The sequence below is a fragment of the Salvelinus namaycush genome, chromosome 20, assembly GCF_016432855.1.
Source record: "Salvelinus namaycush isolate Seneca chromosome 20, SaNama_1.0, whole genome shotgun sequence".
Lineage (NCBI taxonomy): Eukaryota > Metazoa > Chordata > Actinopteri > Salmoniformes > Salmonidae > Salvelinus > Salvelinus namaycush.
The window spans coordinates 22,769,987-22,791,539 of record NC_052326.1 but is presented as its reverse complement, the minus strand read 5'-3'; the positions used below and the strand labels follow the sequence as shown (position 1 = coordinate 22,791,539).

Here is a 21,553-nt window from a genome sequence, read left to right as displayed (position 1 = left end):
GACGCAGAGTGGGTGAACGGATGATCTCCACATGTGTAGTTCCTACCGTGAAGCATGGAGGAGGAGATGTGATGGTGTGGGGGTGCTTTGCTGGTGACAATGTCTTTGATTTATTTAGAATTCAAGGCATACTGCAGCGATACGCCATCCCATCTGGTTTGCACTTAGTCCCACTATCATAGTTTTCTTAACAAGACAATGATCCAAAACACACCTCCAGGCTGTGTAAGGGCTATTTGACCAAGGAGCGGGATGAAGTGCTGCATCAGATGACCTGTCCTCCACAATCACCCAACCTCAACCCAATTGAGATGGTTTGGGATGAGTTCGACCGCAGAGTGAAGGAAAAGCAGCCAACAAGTTCTCAGCATATGTGGGAACTCCTTCAAGACTGTTGGAAAAGCATTCCTCATGAAGCTGGTTGGGAGAATGCCAAGAGTGTGCAAAGCTGTCATTAAGGCAAAGGTTGGCTTCTTTGAAGAATCTCAAATATAAAATATTTTGATTTGTTTAACACTTTTTTGGTTACTATAAATCAAATCAAATTTTATTTGTCACATACACATGGTTAGCAGATGTTAATGCGAGTGTAGCGAAACGCTTGTGCTTCTAGTTCCGACAATGCAGTAATAACCAACAAGTAATCTAACCTAACAATTCCACAACTACTACCTTATACACACAAGTGTAAAGGGATAAAGAATATGTACATAAAGATATATGAATGAGTGATGGTACAGAACGGCATAGGCAAGATGCAGTAGATGGTATAGAGTACAGTATATACATATGAGATGAGTAATGTAGGGTATGTAAACATAAAGTGGCATAGTTTAAAGTGGCTAGTGATACATGTATTACATAAAGATGGCAAGATGCAGTAGATGATATAGAGTACAGTATATACATATACATATGAGATGAGTAATGTAGGGTATGTAAACATTATATTAAGTGGCATTGTTTAAAGTGGCTAGTGGTACATTTTTACATAATTTCCATCAATTCCCATTATTAAAGTGGCTGGAGTTGAGTCAGTATGTTGGCAGCGGCCACTAAATGTTAGTGGTGGCTGTTTAACAGTCTGATGGCCTTGAGATAGAAGCTGTTTTTCAGTCTCTCGGTCCCTGCTTTGATGCACCTGTACTGACCTCGCCTTCTGGATGATAGCGGGGTGAACAGGCAGTGGCTTGGGTGGTTGTTGTCCTTGATGATCTTTATGGCCTTCCTGTGACATCGGGTGGTGTAGGTGTCCTGGAGGGCAGGTAGTTTGCCCCCGGTGATGCGTTGTGCAGACCTCACTACCCTCTGGAGAGCCTTACGGTTGTGGGCGGAGCAGTTGCCGTACCAGGCGGTGATACAGCCCGACAGGATGCTCTCGATTGTGCATCTGTAGAAGTTTGTGAGTGCTTTTGGTGACAAGCCGAATTTCTTCAGCCTCCTGAGGTTGAAGAGGCGCTGCTGCGCCTTCTTCACAACGCTGTCTGTGTGGGTGGACCAATTCAGTTTGTCCGTGATGTGTACACCGAGGAACTTAAAACTTTCCACCTTCTCCACTACTGTCCCGTCGATGTGGATAGGGGGGTGCTCCCTCTGCTGTTTCCTGAAGTCCACAATCATCTCCTTTGTTTTGTTGCAGCCAGTGAAACCGCAGGGCGCCAAATTCAAAACAACAGAAATCCCATAATTAAAATTCCTCAAACATACATGTATTTTACACCATTTTAAAGATACACTTGCACATTTGTGGCCTGCTGGAGGTCATTTTGCAGGGCTCTGGCAGTGCTCCTCCTTGCACAAAGGCGGAGGTAGCGGTCCTGCTGCTGGGTTGTTGCCCTCCTACGGCCTCCTCCACGTCTCCTGATGTACTGGCCTGTCTCCTGGTAGCGCCTCCATGCTCTGGACACTACGCTGACAGACACAGCAAACCTTCTTGCCACAGCTCGCATTGATGTGCCATCCTGGATGAGCTGCACTACCTGAGCCACTTGTGTGTGTTGTAGACTCCGTCTCATGCTACCACTAGAGTGAAAGCACCGCCAGCATTCAAAAGTGACCAAAACATCAGCCAGGAAGCATAGGAACTGAGAAGTGGTCTGTGGTCACCACCTGCAGAACCACTCCTTTATTGGGGGTGTCTTGCTAATTGCCTATAATTTCCACCTGTTGTCTATTCCATTTGCACAACAGCATGTGAAATTTATTGTCAATCAGTGTTGCTTCCTAAGTGGACAGTTTGATTTCACAGAAGTGTGATTGACTTGGAGTTACATTGTGTTGTTTAAGTGTTCCCTTTATTTTTTTGAGCAGTGTAGTTGAAATGTATTCAATTTTGAGTTTGCATCCCAACTTTATATACACAGAAGATTGAAATATACCAAAACCGTTTGACATAGAAACATCGGATTTTAGGTGGCTTTTTTAAATAATGATTATTAATTAGGAAATTATGAAAAATTTGAATAACATTCCACCCATGAGGCCACTAGGAAATTTGACTGCAGGTAAGGGCTACAACCTCCCTAAACTCCAGTCTTTGTCATTTTCCTCCTTCATTGCTGTTCTTAGAAGATGTTCTCACTTAACTTTACAGTTCATGTTAACCCTGCAGTGGGTGTTCATGACAACCGCTGCCCTTCTGATGCAGCACTCTGTGACACACACTAGAAATAGACAAAATCTCTATGTAAGCAGTTGGCTGACATTTCGAAGATTGAGTTCTTCACTATGCCTTCTAACTCTCTTGTGACCCTCTGAGATCGCTTCCTCTCTGCAGACGCTTAACATGCACCTCAGCGATCCTGCATCCGTTCCCTACTTGCACAACCCTGCTGTTTCTTCCAAACTTGAGCTGTGTTCGTGCGTGGTGAAATGAATCAATTAAGGTGCTCTCTAACCACTCATGCGAATCACACATCATAATCTGAGTGTGACACAGAACAACCATGTAAATGCAGCTCTACATGTAAATGAGCATTCTTTCAGTAGCGATCACATGGCTGTTATTGTAATTCAATTAGGTGATTGCCGTAGATATTAAGTGCTCTAGATATCAGTACCAGGAGAGCCAATGACTGAGGGACCAGAAAAACATAAACCTCATGTATTGTCTCCTGTTTTGTTTGTAATTTCACAATTATGGCATCTTCGTTTATAGTGATAACTAGGGTTGCAAAGCTACCGGTAAGTGATCCCGGTAACATTGGTAATTTACAGGTAATCTATAGCAATTTATGGTCATTTTTACTTGAATAACTTGAAAAATATATATTAATATATAGTATACACTACCGTTCAAGGTTTGGGGTCACTTATAAATGTCCTTGTTTTTGAAAGAAAAACACATTTCTTTGTCAATAGGGGTGCGCTGTTTTCACTTTGGAAAAAATCGTGCCCAAATTAAACTGCCTCGTACTCTATTCTAGATCGTACAATATGCATATTATTATTACTATTGGATAGAAAACACTCTCAAGTTTCTAAAACTGTTTGAATTATATCTGTGAGTAAAACAGAACTCATTTTGCAGCAAACTTCCAGATAGGAAGTGAAAAATCTGAAAACGAGGCTCTGTTTCAGGGCCTGCCTATTCAATTGCCTAATATTTATCGATATGCATGCACTTCATACGCCTTCCACTAGATGTCAACAGGCAGTGGAAGGTGGAATGGGGTGTCTAGCTTGATCTGAGGTCGAACAAGAGCTCTTGGAATGACGTGTCCAGAATTTCCTTTGTCTACCAAGGCGCGGGAAGCACCTCCATATTGTCTTATGATAAGCGTTCGGTATACACGGCTAATATCTCCGGCTCTGATTTTATTTGATACATGTGATAATAACATCGTAAAGCAGGTTTTTTAAACCGAGTTCTATCAGTTTATTCAACGTTTATTTGGACTTTTGGAGTTTTCCGTTCTTTGCGTCGAGAAAAACTGGGAACGTCATCAACATTGGCTAGCATTGTGGCACGAATTTGACAGGAGAAAAATACATTCTAAAACCAAACAAGGATTTATTCTCGACCTAGGACTCCTTGTACAAGATTCTGATGGAAGCTCAACAAAAGTAAGAACAATTTATGATGTTATTTTGTATTTCTGTGGAAAATGTTGATTCCTATTCTCTGCCGTTTTGGCGGGCGCTGTCTCGCAATAACACAAGCTGTTTGTTATGGTAAAGTTATTTAAAAAAATCTAACACGGCGGTTGCATTAACCTGTTTGGGCTGCAGGGGCAGTATTGAGTAGCCGGATAAAAGGTGCCCATTTCAAACGGCCTCATACTCAATTCTTGCTCGTACAATATGCATATTATTATTACTATTGGATAGAAAACACTCTCTAGTTTCTAAAACCGTTTGAATTATATCTGTGAGTAAAACAGAACTCATTTTGCAGCAAACTTCCTGACAGGAAGTGGAAAATCTGAAATCGATGCTCTCTTCTAGGGGCTGCCTATAAAGGTCCTTGATATTTATTGGAATACATGCACTTCATACGTCTTCCACTAGATGTCGACAGGCAGTGAGAGAAGAAATTGAGTGTATAACTTGATCTGGGCTCGAATAAATGCTCTTTGTATGACGTGTCACCAGTTTCCTGTTTTCTGGAGAGCGCGCGAAGGGACCTGGTTTTGCCTTCTGTACAGCTGTCGTTATAGACGACTAATATGTCCGGCTTTGATTTTATTTGATACATGTGACAATATCATCGTAAAGTATGTTTTTTCAATATAGTTTTATTAGATTATTGAATTTTTTTCGGGACGTTAGGCGTGTTGCGTTGTCTGCGTTTGTTCACGAAGGAGACATTAGCGCCACTTTGCTAGCTTTCCGTGCTAATTGACTGGAGAAGAGGACATTCTAAATCCAAACAACGATTGTTCCCGACAAAGGACCCCTTGTACAACATTCTGATGAAAGATCATCAAAAGTAGGACCCATTTTATGATGCTATTTCATATATCTGTCGAACATGTTGTACTAGTAGGTTGCGGCCAGGTTTTGAGCACGCTCTCGCCATAACGTAAACTGCATATCGTAATGAAGTTATTTTTAGAATTTTAACACGGCGATTGCATTAAGAACTAGTGTATCTATCATTTCCTATACAACATGTATTTTTTAGTTATGTTTATGAATAGTTATTTGGTCAGAATATGTGAGTGCCAGAAAAATATCCGGACGTTGTGGGAAAAAGATGCTACGTTAGCACAATGTATAACCACTGATTTCAGCTCTAAATATGCACATTTTCGAACAAAACATAAGTGTATGTATAACCTGATGTTATAGGACTGTCATCTGATGAAGCTTATCAAGGTTAGTCAAAAATTATATATCTTTTGCTGGTTTGTTACGATCGCTAACTTTTGCTGCTGGGGAATGGCTTGTGTTTCTGGCTATTGTGGTAAGCTAATATAATGCTATATTGTGTTTTCGCTGTAAAACACTTAAGAAATCGGAAATATTGGCTGGAATCACAAGATGCCTGTCTTTCATTTGCTGTACACCATGTATTTTTCAGAAATGTTTTATGATGAGTATTTAGGTATTTGACGTTGGTGTCTGTAATTACTCTGGCTGCTTCGGTGCCATTTCTGACGGTAGCTGTGATGGTAGCTGCAATGTAAAACTGATTTATAGCTCAAATATGCACATTTTTTGAACAAAACATAGATTTATTGAATAACATGTTATAAGACTGTCATCTGATGAAGTTGTTTCTTGGTTGGTTTGGTTGGTTCTTGGTTAGTTAGGTTGGCTTTGTGCATGCTACCTGTGCTGTGAAAAATGTCTGTCCTTATTTGTATTTGGTGGTGAGCTAACATAAATATACGTGGTGTTTTCGCTGTAAAACATTTTAAAAATCGGACATGTTGGCTGGATTCACAAGATGTTTATCTTTCAAATGCTGTATTGGACTTGTTAATGTGTGAAAGTTAAATATTTCTAAAAAATATATTTTGAATTTCGCGCCCTGCACTTGAAGTGGCTATTGTCATATTGTGCCCGGCTTCGGGCTTGCAGCCATAAGAAGTTAAGAACCAGTGTATCTTTCATTTGCCATACAACAAGTATTTTTATGTAAAGTTTATGATGAGTTCTTTGGTCAGATTAGGTGAGTGTCCAAAATAGCTCCGGACATTCTGGTGAATTGATGCTACATATTCACAATGTATAACCACTGTTTGCAGCTCTAAATATGCACATTTTCGAACAAAACATAAGTGTATTGTATAACCTGATGTTATAAGACTGTCATCTGATGAAGTTGGTCAAGGTTAGTGATTAATTTTATATCTTTTGCTGGTTTTTGCGAATGCTATCTATGCGGTGAATACATGCGGTTGTGTGTTTGGCTATTGTGGTAAGCTAATATAATGCTATATTGTGTTTTCGCTGTAAAACACTTAAAAAAAATCTGAAATATTGGCTGGATTCACAAGATGTTTATCGTTCATTTGCTGTACACCATGTATTTTTCATAAATGTTTTATGATGAGTATTTAGGTATTTCAGGTTGCTCTCTGTAATTATTCTGCCTGCTTTGGTGATATTTTTGATGGTAGCTGCAATGTAAAACTATGATTTATACCTCAAATATGCACATTTTCGAACAAAACATACATTTATTGTATAACATGTTATAAGACTGTCATCTGATGAAGTTGTTTCTTGGTTAGTGACTAATTATATCTCTATTTGGTCGGTTTTGTGATAGCTACCTATGCGGTAGAAACATGGTGAAAATATGCAGTTGAGTCTTTGGCTATTGTGGTTAGCTAATAGAAATACATATTGTGTTTTCGCTGTAAAACATTTAAAAAATCGGAAATGATGGCTGGATTCACAAGATGTTTATCTTTCATTTGCTGTATTGGACTTGTGATTTCATGATATTTATATGCTATTATTTACTTGTGGCGCTATGCTAGGCTATGCTAGTCAGCTTTTACTGATGAGGATGCTCCCGGATCCGGGATGGGTGTTAAGTAAAGGTTAAAATAACATCAAATTGATCAGAAATACAGTGTAGACATTGTTAATTGTGTAAATGACTACTGTAGCTGGAAACGCCTGATTTTTAATGGAATATCTACATAGGCGTCATTAAATAGTACCCGCAAAACACCAGTCCCCACGTCAACATTGAAGAGGCTCGAGTTCCTCTGTCCAGTGTCTGTGTTTTTTCCCCCATCTTAATCTTTTCTTTTTATTGGCCAGTCTGAGATATGGCTTTTTCTTTGCGACTCTGTCTAGAAAGCCAGCATCCCGGAGTCGCCTCTTCACTGTTGAAGTTGAGACTGCTGTTTTGCGGATACTATTTAATGAAGCTGCCAGTTGAGGACTTGAGGCATCTGTTTTTCAAACTAATGTACTTTTCCAAACTAATGTACTTGTTCAAACTACTGACACTCTAATGTACTTGTCCTCTTGCTCAGTTGTGCAGCGGGGCCTCCCACCCCTCTTTCTATTCTGGTTAGAGACAGTTTGCGCTGTTCTGTGAAGGGAGTAGTACACAGCGTTAAACAAGATCTTCCGTTTCTTGGCAATTTCTCGCATGGAATAGCCTTCATTTCTCAGAACAAGAATAGACTGACGCGTTTCACAAGAAAGGTCTTTGTTTCTGGACATTTTGATCCTTTAATCAAACCGACAAAATGCTGATGATCCAGATACTCAACTAGTCTAAAGATGGCCAGTTTTATTGCTTCTTTAACAGTTTTCAGCTGTGCTAACAGAATTGCAAAAGGGTTTTTTAATGATCAATTAGCCGTTTCAAATGATAAACTTGGATTAGGTAACACAACGTGCCATTGGAACACAGGAGTGATGGTTGCTGATAATGGGCCTCTGTATGCCGATGTAGATATTACATAAATAATCAGCCGTTTCCAGCTTCAATAGTCATTTACAACATTAACAATGTCTACACTGTATTTCTGATGAATTTGGTGTTATTTTAATGGACAAAAAATGTGCTTTTCTTTCAAAAACAAGGACATTTCTAAGTGACCCCAAACTTTTCAAAGGTAGTGTATATTTGTTTTATCTGTGTCCAAATTGTCCATGAGTTTCTAGTGGATAGACCATATCGATCAAGAAAATAGACAAATTAATTTAATCTAATCAAGAATGGCATTATTTTCAATTAACTCAGCAACTCTTCTAATTCTTGTATTTTTTTACAACCAGTTTGGCTTCAAAGCATTTACAACAAAGACATGTTGACATAGTTAAAAATATATAGGTGTGTAAAAAGAATATAAAGGATATTTCATGCTGAACCCCTCCTATTAAATATTAGTGGAATTCACAAAGTTGATGGTTTATAGCTTTGTCATTTTCGCATATTTCACATGTGATCACAGAGGTCACACAGAGGGCCAGAGATAAATGTGACTGACCGGTTCGATTCGGTCTTTTGTAGCAACATTTTAAAGTGTTTTTTACATTGGATAAAAGTAAAGACTCAGCTCTTGAAAATGGTATATCATACACTACAGTTGGGGAACAATGGGAAAGTGTCTGCTTTGAAATTTGATAAACTTGTGGCCCCACTTTTTTTTGGTACACCCACTGGAGAGGTCTTCTTTGTCTACACCCATTCAGCATCATTCACACCCTCTTAACCCTTAGCCCACCCATCTCTTTAAGGATTCAGGCTAAACAGAGTGAGTACGATAGTGTACTAAACAGCCAAAGATTTCAAGACTAAAGGCTGGTTTATGCTACGTCTATCGACATGTCTGTATACAGTTGTCACAGTGACATCATGAACATTCTATTGTCTTCCGACATCAAACTTGTCGTTATGAAAAAGTATAAATACAAAAGCGACAGGCTGCATGACGTCAGCAGCATGGTGTTCCAAAATAGCACAGCTGGTGTATTTTCACACCAATAAACCCATCCATTTAAAAAGTATAGTATATATGTCAATCTAGCAAACCAGGCAATTAAAAATTACTTTCTAAACAATGTTTTGGTTTGTATTTTAGCTTGTTAAGTTTGATATTATATATGTTTTGTACTTTTACCCCTTTTTCTTCCCAATTGGTAGTTCCCAGGGTATTTACAAACAGCACAATTGGTAGTTACCAGGGTATTTACAAACAGCACAGGAATGACAACAACAACATGTATTGATCACATCTTTACTAATGCTGCAGAAATTTGCTTTAAAAGCAGTATCCAAATCCATAGGATGTAGTGATCACAAAATAATAGCCATATCTAGGAAAACCAAAGTTCCAAAGGCTGGGCCTAAAATAGTGTATAAGAGGTCATACTTAGGTCAGCTTATTCCAGTTACTAATAAGCACGCACCCATTAAGAAAATTACTGTAAAAACTGTTAAATCCCCTTGGATTGATGAGGAATTGAAAAATGGTATGGTTGAGAGGGAACCTATACTATGAAACAAAGATAAAGTATATAAAGAATGATAGTAAAAAGCTTTGGAGCACCATAAATGACATTTTGGGGAAAAAAGCCAACTCGGATCCATCATTCATTGAATCAGATGGCTCATTTATCACAAAACCCATTGATATTGCCAACTACTTTAATGACTTTTTCATTGGCAAGATAAATAAACTTACTGTAGGGATAACATGCCCGCAACAAATGCTGACACTACACATCCAAGTATATCTGACCAAATTATGAAAGACAAGAATTTTACTTTTGATTTCCGTAAAGTCAGTGTGGAAGAGGTGAAAAACGTATTGTTGTCTATCAACAATGACAAGCCCCGGGGTCTGACAATCTGGATGGAAAATGACTGAGGATAATAGTGGACGATATTGCCTCTCCTATTTGCCACATCTTTGATTTAAGCCTACTAGAAAGTGTGTGCCCTCAGCTTCCCTCCATGCCTAAAGTCATTCCGCTACCCAAGAATACTAACGTCCCATTTACTGTCTCAAATAGCCCACCAATCATCCTGTTACCAACCCTTAGTAAACTTCTGGAAAAAATGGTGTTTGACCAGATACAATGCTATTCCACAGTAAACAAATTGACAGACTTTCAGCACGCATATAGAGAAGGACACTCAACAAGCACAGCACGTACACAAATGACTGATGATTGGCTGAGAGAAATTGATGATACAATTATTGTGGGGGCTGTCTTGTTAGACTTCAGTGCAGCTTTTGACATTATTGATCATAGTCTGCTGCTGGAAAAACTGATGTGTTATGGCTTCACTCCCCGACTATAATGTGGATAAAGAGTTACTTGTCTAACAGAACTCCGAGGGTGTTCTTTAATGGAAGCGTCTCAAACATAATCCAGGTAGAAGCAGGAATTCCCCAGGGTAGCTGTTTAGGCCCCTTGCTTTTTTCAATCTGTACTAACGATATGCCACTGGCTACGAGTAAGGCCAGTGTGTCTATGTATGTGGATGACTCAACACTATACATGTCAGCTACTACAGTGACTGAAATGACTGCAACACTTAACCTTTCTGCGCACAGATCCCGATTACGGGATCATTTCCCTAAACAACCGCTGAATTGCAGGGCGCCAAATTCAAAGATATTACTACAAATATTTATAATCATGCAATCACAAGTAAAATATACCAAAACACTGCTTAGCTTGTTGTTAATCCAGCTATCGTGTCAGATTTTGAAAATATGCTTTGCAACGAAAGCAATCTAAGCTTTTGTGAGTGTATCAATCAATGCTACAACAGCTAGCCCCAAATTAGCATGGTCACGAAAGTCAAGGGTATTTTCTTCTACCAGATCTATTGTTTTATATTCTCCAACATTCAATTCACATTTCTACAAACTTCAAAGTGTTTCCTTTCAAATGGTACCAATAATATGCATATCTGTGCTTCAGGGCCTGTGTAACGGCTTTCTTCCTGGGATGAAGGAGAGGACCAAAATGCAGCGCAGTTAGTGTTCAACATGTTTAATTAAACAATAAACGATGAACATTAACAAACATTACAAAACAACAAACGTGAAAGCCGAGACAATCCTATCTGGTGCAGAACACAAACACAGAGACAGGAAACAACCACCCACAATCCCCAACACAAAACAAGCCACCTATATATGATTCTCAATCAGGGACAACGATTGACAGCTGTCTCTGATTGAGAACCATATCAGGCTGAACATAGAAACAGACGAACTAGACACACAACATAGAATTCCCACCCAGCTCACGTCCTGACCAACACTAAACAAGCAAAACACATAAGAACTCTGGTCAGGACGTTACAGTACCCCCCCCCCCTGAGGTGCGGACTCCGAACGCACCCCTAAAACTCAAGGGGAGGGTCTGGGTGGGCATCTGTCCGCGGTGGCGGCTCCGGCGGTGGACGAGGACACCACTCCACCACTGTCTTTGTCCCCCTCCTTAGCGTCCTTTGAGTGGCGACCCTCGCCCACGACCTTGGCCTAAGAATCCTCCCCAAGGCCCCCACATGATTTAGGAGGTAGCTCAGGACAGAGAGGTAGCTCAGGACAGAGAGGTAGCTCAGGACAGAGAGGTAGCTCAGGACAGAGAGGTAACTCAGGACAGAGAGGTAACTCAGGACGAATGGCAGCTCCGGACTGAATGGCAGCTCCGGACTGAATGGCAGCTCCGGACTGGGTGGCAGCTCCGGACTGGGTGGCAGCTCCGGACTGGGTGGCAGCTCTGGACTGGGTGGCAGCTCCGGACTGGGTGGCAGCTCATGACTGGAGGGCAGCTCATGACTGGAGGGCAGCTCATGACTGGAGGGCAGCTCATGACTGGAGGGCAGCTCATGACTGTAGGGCAGCTCATGACTGTAGGGCAGCTCATGACTGTAGGGCAGCTCATGACTGTAGGGCAGCTCATGACTGGAGGGCAGCTCATGACTGGAGGGCAGCTCATGACTGGCTGGCGTCTCTGGCAGCTCCTGACTGGCTGGCGGCTCTGGCAGCTCCTGACTGGCTGGCGGCTCTGGCAGCTCCTGACTGGCTGGCGGCTCTGGCAGCTCCTGACTGGCTGGCGGCTCTGGCAGCTCCTGACTGGCTGGCGTCTCTGGCAGCTCCTGACTGGCTGGCGTCTCTGGCAGCTCCTGACTGGCTGGCGTCTCTGGCAGCTCCTGACTGGCTGGCGTCTCTGGCAGCTCCTGACTGGCTGGCGTCTCTGGCAGCTCCTGACTGGCTGGCGGCTCTGGCAGCTCCTGACTGGCTGGCGGCTCTGGCAGCTCCTGACTGGCTGGCGGCTCTGGCAGCTCCTGACTGACGGACGGCTCTAGCGGCTCCTGACTGACGGACGGCTCTAATGGCTCATGGCAGACGGATGACTCAGATGGCGCTGGGCAGACAGATGGCTCAGATGGCGCTAGGCAGACAGATGGCTCAGACGGCGCTGGGCAGACGGATGGCTCAGATGGCGCTGGGCAGACGGATGGCTCAGACGGCGCTGGGCAGACGGATGGCTCAGACGGCGCTGGGCAGACGGATGGCTCAGATGGTGCTGGGCAGGCAGGCAGTGCAGGCAGCTCAGACGGTGCTGGGCAGGCAGGCAGCTCAGACGGCGCTGGACAGACGAGCAGTGCAGGCGGCGTTGAGCAGACGAGCAGTGCAGGCAGTTCAGACGGCGCTGGGCAGGCAGGCAGCTCAGACGGCGCTGGACAGACGAGCAGTGCAGGCGGCGTTGGGCAGACGGCCGACTCTGACCTGCTGAGGCGCACAGTAGGCCTGGTGCGTGGTGCCGGAACTGATGGTACCGGACTGGAGACACGCACCTCAAGGCTAGTGCGGGGAGCAGGAACAGGGCACACTGGACTCTCGATGCGCACTATAGGCCTGGTGCGTGGTACCGGCACTGGTGGTACCGGGCTGAGGGCACGCACCTCAGGGCGAGTGCGGGGAGAAGGCACAGTGCGTACAGGGCTCTGGAGACGCACAGGAGGCTTGGTGCGTGGTGCCGGAACTGCAGGTACTGGGCTGGAGACACGCACCACAGGGAGAGTGCGTGGAGGAGGAACAGGGCTCTGGAGACGCACTGGAAGCCTGGTGCGTGGTGTAGGCACTGGTGGTACTGGGCTGGGGCCACGCACCATAAGGCGAGTGCGGGGTGCTGGAACTGGAGGTACTGGGCTGGGGCGGGAAGGTGGCGCCGGATATACCGGACCGTGCAGGCGTACTGGCTCCCTTGAGCACTGAGCCTGCCCAACCTTACCTGGTTGAATGCTCCCCGTAGCCCGTCCAGTGCGGGGAGGTGGAATAACCCGCACTGGGCTGTGTTGGCGAACCGGGGACACCATGCGTAAGGCTGGTGCCATGTACACCGGCCCGAGGAGACGTACTGGAGGCCAGATATGTAGAGCCGGCTTCATGGCACTTGGCTCAATGCTCAATCTAGCCCGGCTAGTGCGGGGAGGTGGAATAACCCGCACCAGGCTATGAACACGTACAGGAGACACCATGCGCTCTACTGCGTAACACGGTGTCTGCCCGTACTCTCGCTCTCCACGGTAAGCATGGGAAGTGGGCGCAGGTTTCCTACCTGCCCTCGCCACACTACCCTTTAGCCCCCCCCCCCCCCCCCCAAGAAATTTTTGGGTGAGCCTCTCGGGCTTCCAGCCGCTCTGCCTTGCTAGCGCCTCATAATGCCGCCTCTCCGCTTTAGATGCCTCCAGCTCCGCTTTTGGGCGGCGACACTCCTCTGGCTCTGCCCAGGGTCCTTCTCCCATGTCCATTCCTCCTTGAACCACTGCTGCTGTCGCTGCTGCCTGTTAACCCGCTGCTTGATCCAGGTTTGGTGGGTGGTTCTGTAACGGCTTTCTTCCTGGGATGAAGGAGAGGACCAAAATGCAGTGCAGTTAGTGTTCAACATGTTTAATTAAACAATAAACGATGAACATTAACAAACATTACAAAACAACAAACGTGAAAGCCGAGACAGTCCTATCTGGTGCAGAACACAAACACAGAGACAGGAAACAACCACCCACAATCCCCAACACAAAACAAACCACCTATATATGATTCTCAATCAGGGACAACGATTGACAGCTGTCTCTGATTGAGAACCATATCAGGCTGAACATAGAAACAGACGAACTAGACACACAACATAGAATTCCCACCCAGCTCACATCCTGACCAACACTAAACAAGCAAAACACATAAGAACTCTGGTTAGGACGTTACAGCTTGAGCTACAGGCAATTAGATTTGGGTATGTCATTTAGGCTAACATTTCTTTTTTTAAAGGGGGCTATCCCTAACAGACAGCTCGGTACCTTCAGCTTGTCAACACCTCTTATGAAAACAAGTAATGATGATGTCAATCTCTCTTACACTTTGAGCCATGAGAGATTGACATGCATGTCATTAATGTTAGCTCTCTATGTACTTTTTAAAATACTTGCACACAGCTTGGACACCCATGCATACCCCACAAGCCATGCCACCAGAGGACAGGGGTGATGAGCTGCCAGGACTTAGTGTGGGTGAAGAGTCGGACAGCAGAGTTTTGAACCATTGAGTTGATACAGGAGAGCAGTGAGTTGCAGTGGTCAAGACGGGAGGAGAAGAATACATGTATGAGGGTTTCAGGAGCAGGATGGGAGAGGGAGGACCTGACTTTGGCAATGTTGCGGAGGTGAAAAATGAGGATTTGACAGTGTCTTATGTGGTGATCAAAGGAGAGGGTGACGCCATGGTTGCGTGCGTGGGGGAGGGAGGGAGAGGCAGTGGTATCATCAATGGTGAGGGTGAGGTTGCCAGCTTTAGTGAGGGTGGATTTGGTGCCTATGAGGAGGAGTTCCGTTTTATCACTGTTGAGCTTGAGAAAGTTTTGTTGCATCCATGTTTTTATTGCAGAGAGGCAGGATTTAATGTGGTCAGAAGTAAGTTGAAAAAGGATTTGGTGCTGAGGTAGATCTGGGTGTTATCGGCATAGCAGTGGAATTTAAGGTAGAAGTGAGGTAGAGGATAAGGTAGAGGATCTGACCAAGGGCGAGGATGAAGAGTAAGGGGCCCAGCACAGAGCCGTGGGGGACACCCTGTGTAACTGCAGCTGAGGTGTGGCCATTGAGGGAGATGTAGTGGGTCTGGTTTGTGAGGTATGATTGTAGCTAGGAGAGTACAGTGCCTTCAACGCTCAGACCCTCAAGCCTAGTGAGGGGATCTGATGGCTCACTGTGCCAAAAGCGGTACCCAGGTCGAGGAGAATCAGGATGTTGAGGGCACCAGCAATAGCAGAGGTGAGGTCATTGACAACTTTGAGGAGTGCAGTTTAAGTACTGTGGAGGGGATGGAAACCAGACTGGAGGGGCTCTATTATAACAATAATTAGGTGGGTGCTTAAATTTGTCCTATTTCACACATGCACAAGTGCAGTGGTGAAAAAAGTATCCAATTGTCATACTTCAGTAAAAGTGAAGATACCATAATTGGAAATTACTCATGTAAAAGTAAAAGTCACATAGTAAAATACTACTTGAGTAAAAGTTTTGGTTTTAAATATACTTAAGTATCAAAAGTAAATGTAATTACTAAAATATATTTAAGTATCAAAAGTAAAAGTATAAATCATTTCACAAACCAGATGGCACAATTTTCTTGTTTTTTTAATTTACGGATGGGGCACACTCCAACACTCAGACATGCCAGATAAGAGGTAGTAGGGATGACCATGGATGTTCTCTTGATGTGTGTGACCTGTCCTGCTAAGCATTTTCAAAATGAAATGGAGTACTTTTGGTTGTCAGGGAAAATGTAGAGTTAAAAATACATAATTTTCTTTAGGAATGTAGTGAAGTATAAGTAAAAGTTGTCAACAACATAGTAAAGTAAAGACCAAAAAACAGATGTAATTAGTACTTTTACTTAAGATCTTTACACCACTGCAAATGATTATAAAACACTTTTGCATATCCCATTCCCCCTTGGAGAGTGGGGTTAAGTGCCTTGCTCAAGGGCACACTGACAGATGTTTCACCTACTCTGGGATTTGAACCAGCAACCTTTCAATTACTAGACCAATGCTCCTAACCACTAGGCTACTTGCCACCCATATATAGGTTGTTGATTAGTAGGTGGGTTTGTAATTGGGAGGCAACAGTCTGTTCCAGAGTCTTGGCAAGGAAGGGGAGGTTGGAAATGAAGTGTGTAATGGAGTGAGTGTACCAGACCGTATTTATCAAGACTATCAACATGAGGGGGACAGGTAACTTAGCAGTTAGTGCATTGGGCCAGTAACTGAAAGGTTGCTAGTTTGAATACCAGAGCCAACAATGTGAAAAGTCTGTTGGTGTGCCCTTGAGCAAGGCACTTAATGCTAATTTGCTCCAGGGGTGCTATACTTCTATGGCTGACCTTGTAAAACAACACATTCCACTACACCTATCTGGTGTATGTGACAATAAAACATTTATTTTAATAATGTTAAGACAGTACTTAACAAAACCCCAATGTTTCCCTATTCCTATGTTGTAGGCCAGAAGAGCATGCGTGTCACCAGCCTACTCATCTACCAGGGGCTGCTGTGGGTGGGCACTGTTCAGGGAATCATTATCACTCTGCCCGTGCCCAAACTGGAGGGCATCCCCAAAATAACAGGTACAGATGACGGAGGAGGATATGATGAATCAAGGGGCCTGTGAACGTTTTTCACAGTGAAAAGTGATCCATTATAAAAATGGTGCTAGTTGCTTCTGGGGGTATGTATGTCACCATTGTTCTTTTCTGATTGTATCTCTGTCCTGCAGGAAAGGGGATGACCTCTCTGAATGCCCACTGTGGTCCGGTGGACTTCCTGGTGGCCACGTCCAGCACCCTGTCCCCAGAGCTACTGAAGAGGGATTCTATGGCGGACGGACCCGACGCTGCCTGCGGAGAGGAGGACCGCAGTGACTCCTCCTCCCAGGAGTCTCTGCCGCAATCAGGTTCCTCCCAGGGGGAGGGGGTGGGCAAGGGGCGGGGTGTGCTGCTACAGTACAGGTTGCGCTCCACTTCGGGGTTGCCAGGGCGACCGCTAACGGCGAGGGGCGATGAAGCATCGGACTCCTCCCTGGAGTCTTTGGAGCACAGCCTGGAGGACGGCTCAATCTATGAGTTCAGTGACGACCCAGAGATGTGGGTGCAGGGGCACCCCTGTAAGCGGGACGGGGGGCGCAGGGACAGAGTGATCTCGGCAGCGGTCATATCTGGGGGCAGGGGTTTCCACAGATTGAGGGAAGGGACAACGGAGCGGGCGGGGGTGGAGTCTTCAGAAACCACCCTGATGGTATGGCAACTACCACTGACAGTGTGATCTGGGTATCAACATTCAGGCAGTGTAGAGGGGAGAAGCAGATCTTTGCCCCAGCCCTGAATCCTCTCCATCCCGTAATGCCAGGAACATGAAACATGTGAAAGCAGGACATTAGTGCTGGCACAGAGCACAAGGCCAGGCTGATGACTCTTTGTGTTAGGGAGCTCCTGCATGCTCCATCTGAGGAGACCTGCTGGTGACCATGTGAGGCATGGGGCACTGCCATCCCATTGGTGGATCTGGATGACCCTGCTTACTCATTCTCAGCCACAGGCCCAGAGCCTTTCTTGTGACAGCTTAAACTGGTCCTCTCCCCTCCTTACAAAAATGGATATGCCGAAAACAAGCATCATCAGAGTTGACAGTGCTTACCTCACACAGATTTCTCTCCCACGGTTGACAGCCTTCCTTTGTGAGTAAGAATGGACCACATTCCTTTGAGAGTGACACTTTGTTGAATCTACCATGCTGCAGTGCCGAAGATGGACCTCTTTTATCTGATCCTTTGGGAGAGAAGCCATCTGTTTAGAGCTGAGAAAAGCTGAGAAACTACTGTAGTTGTACAAAGTACTTCACTGTTATTAATTCTATTAGTTCAGCAAACTTCAAGCTCTCCCTGGCAATGTGAAATATGTGAAATGTCTGTCAATGTGTCACAAGTGAATCTGTGCTTTTAGAAAAATGAAAGTGTGTTGGACGCTGACTGTGAGTGCTTAATCGTCTGATTTTTTTCTACTGCATAAATAGATAGGTTATCTGAGATATGAGAGGGAATAGAAGGCATTGTCTTTGTGTCCTGGTCTATCAGAGTTTAGTAGTTTTACATTTAAATGTTCCCACTTGTATTACTACAAAGTGCAAAATGCACACCATATATGTTTCTTGTGGATGACGATGATATTGTCCACTTTAAGTCAGTTAAAGCAAATACATATCCACACCAGCATGATAATATGCAACAAACTTCATTTAACCTATGTTACACATCAAAAGGCCTACTGAATTCACTACAAAAGACAATGGCTACAACTGCTGCAGCCACTCAGACGTCATTAGTGGCTGTGTGGAGGCACCTAAAAGGGAGAATGCTTTGTATGGGTTTTTGTGGCAATTTAACACACACAAACCTTTGATAAATCTATCCCCTAGTGTCCTTAAGCATTTGTATCTCCTTTCCTTCACTCCCTGTTTGAAGCCATTGCCATCGGTGGTTTGTTGTGCTAACAGAGACATGGCAATCTCCTGCCCTGTTTCTGTTTCTATTTTATTCTGCTTCAACGGAAATGGCCTACCTTTTACAATGTCTTTGAAAAGAGTTGATTGACAAATTAATTGAGATGTTTGGCTATGAATGCATGGTGTTGAAGACTTAGTGTTATTTTGAGTTTCCTATGCTGCTGGATGGAAATGATGGTTGATTCCATATTTTGTCACCACTTCTGTAGAATCTGTTGTTTAATTCCCTTTACATCTCCATACCCGAGTTCTCTTTTTCATCCCAGTAGAAGGTCATGCTTTCTATGGTTCTGAAACATTATTTTATTTTACTTCGTCTCCCCGGCATTAAAATACAGTTGCTTTGTTTAACAGGTCAAGGTCAACAGAAAACATAACTCAGTACAGTGTTGCGTTGTTTCTATCAAAATGTACAGTGCACATGAGAAAAGCTGTTGAAAGCGTACTGTACAAGATTTGTTTAGTGTTCCTATGATAATACTATTCTACAACACTATTCTGGAGGTCACCCACATGTCAAGGTTATTTGGATGTAGCCAGAGTGTATGATTGAGTAACCTTTATGTAGTATACATCATTGGCGGTCGGTGCCATTTAAGATGAGGGAGGCCAATCTTTTTTTTTTATGAGCATGGCCTTATTTCTATTACAGCATATTGGATGACTGTTATTCACATTCCATTCACCCAGCTCAATGTAACATCGATAGGTTTAGGCTACTACATGATACTCAAATTTTCCCTATACCCATCATGAGGTTACAACCTAGCTTCCGAATTAAAGTTTACGACGTAAGTGCACAGGTTGAGAGAGAAATTACATATTCAATATCGCCTTGCAGACTCTTGCCTGCATCTAGTTGATCTAGGGTGTAATCATTAGTCCAACAGTTGCAAATGAGAGTTTCTGTTGGACAAATTCAGGTATGTTTATCCCCGTTTCATTCTGTTTGCTTCCATTTAAGTTTTTCAACAGAATCGGCAGAATGAATACACCCCTGACCACCGCAAACACAGTTCACTTTCATAGCAGCCACATACAAACAGCATGATCATTTGCTTGTTGTATAATTCCTTCTCGCATCTACAGTACGCATTCTCATCATCTTATACTTTCCCTTTCTCTTGTGGGATTCATATCTTAATGTGTATCTTAATGTGTGTCCGTCCTCTCATCCTTTCCCATCATTTTAGCTTCAATATTATTTTATCTATTCACACTCATAAATGGAGATTGTCTATTATAACTTTACACTCATACTAACCATGCTGTCTGTTCCTATAAAACAGATTTTGCAGCTACTAGAAGCTACCCATACTTTGACTTTCATTCACATAATTGAAAATAATGTGCCCTTATAATACTATAGACTTTGACACCCCTGTGGTAGAGAAAGAGGCTTATGATAAGTCACTCGGTTTAACTTTTGAACATGATGAAATAATGTGACTCAGTTGTATACGTGGATAGAGTGAGAGGTCTAACATTAGATGTACAGTATAATGTTAAGTTACATTGCACATATAAAACATTGCTTAACTCCATTAAATGTCAATTCCAAATTCCCTTTGGTACGTTAATGAATACATGCTGTACTTTAAAAGTGTTTCATAATTCATGTGTAATACGTCAATGTTAAATAAATACTTCATAGCGATAACATGATATTCCAATTATCTTTTGTGGGGCTCGAATTAAGGTTGATGTGTTGCTTTGAAGATATCTTTGCAAGTCTAAAGCAGTTCAATTACCAAAGAAACAGCAACTTTGTCTACATTTTGACCCATTGTGTGATGCCTAATAACAATCTAATCTGTCTGTTAAAGACCACTGTGTCCAATCTCTTGGCTCGTCCGATTTGGAACCGGACTTCACAATTCTCTGTTCGGACAGCCCATGGCAGTGAGGTCCAGCCCAGTCTGTTAGACCTGGTGACCCTACTTGCGCCATCTGCCCATATGTCTCCACACCACTAGCCTTCCACGTGGGACACCAGCTGCATATCTAATCACTGGCTCTCCACAGTTTGGGAGACGTTCTCTCTGTGTAGCATTGGTGTCTGCCAACCCAGCCCAAGCAGCAGCTGACGACCCTGCTTACTACGGTTTCTGGATGGCCTGGTTGGCCATTAGCACTGTGTGCTACAAACCCCTGACCTGCCAGTTGCATGTCCTCAACACCCTCTCTTGTCCTCATGTCTCCTCATGAATAGCTATGATAGCTCCTTGCTGACAGCAGCTGATAAACAGGGGAATGTCTTCAGCTAATAATGTTGATCAGCTAATAATCATGTTTTCCCCACTGTTGCCTACTCTCTGCAACAGAATGCAGAAGAGAATGGATCATAATATGCTTCAACAGTCTTTGAGTGTGAATAATCCACATTGTTGTTCGCTTCTCCTTATTTCTCTTCATTTTCACAGCAATTTCTCATTTACCAAGCTGTTCACTCTTATTAGGCCTCCCCTGGGGAGAACTGTTAACCACAGAACAGAAGACAATACAGAGGCAGAATGAAGAACACATCATGCCCTGTGCTGCTGTACCTATACGGTGCCCCAAACCATCCATAGAACAGGGAACATAATACTGATCTGATAAAGCTCTGCTGAATTGCACCTTGTACCTGCGTCAGCAATAGAACGCATCCTTCCCTGCAAACAAAACGACACACTGAGAAAAAGCCCAAAATGCTGCGCAAGCTTCCGCTGTCAAAGAGAACTCAAACAGTAGTGCATTATGTCCCTTTTTTCCAGGGGAACTTCACAAACCCATTTCTAAACCTTTCTAATGATATTTTTCCCAATTAACCCTGCCCCAGGAGAGATTTGACTATCTTGAGCCCCAGCTTTGCACCTGTGAAGCTGGCGGCGTCACTCTCCCTGCATCTCAGGTATAATTTGCATGGCTCGGTCAAGGCTAAACTGGAGCGAATGAAGCGATGCAGTTTGAAGGTCTTCATGCTTTATCTATTGGCTCCAAAAAGCTGGGCATATTTGCATTGCTTTTCATTTCCGCCGGCTCAGCAGTACCCATGATAAAGGAAGAACAG

At 43.6% G+C, this 21,553-nt stretch overlaps 1 protein-coding gene across 1 annotated transcript in view; it reads left to right on the top strand.

The window, feature by feature from the left end:
* arhgef10la (Rho guanine nucleotide exchange factor (GEF) 10-like a) overlaps nt 1-19,443 on the top strand; it is a 309,208-nt gene extending 289,765 nt beyond the window's left edge. The window contains exons 21-22 of the mRNA XM_039015885.1: nt 16,449-16,571; nt 16,721-19,443. Coding sequence (XP_038871813.1) covers nt 16,449-16,571; nt 16,721-17,265 — 668 coding nt within the window. The 3' untranslated portion in view covers nt 17,266-19,443. The remainder of the gene's footprint in view (nt 1-16,448; nt 16,572-16,720) is intronic.
* The last annotated feature ends 2,110 nt before the right edge of the window (nt 19,444-21,553 follow it).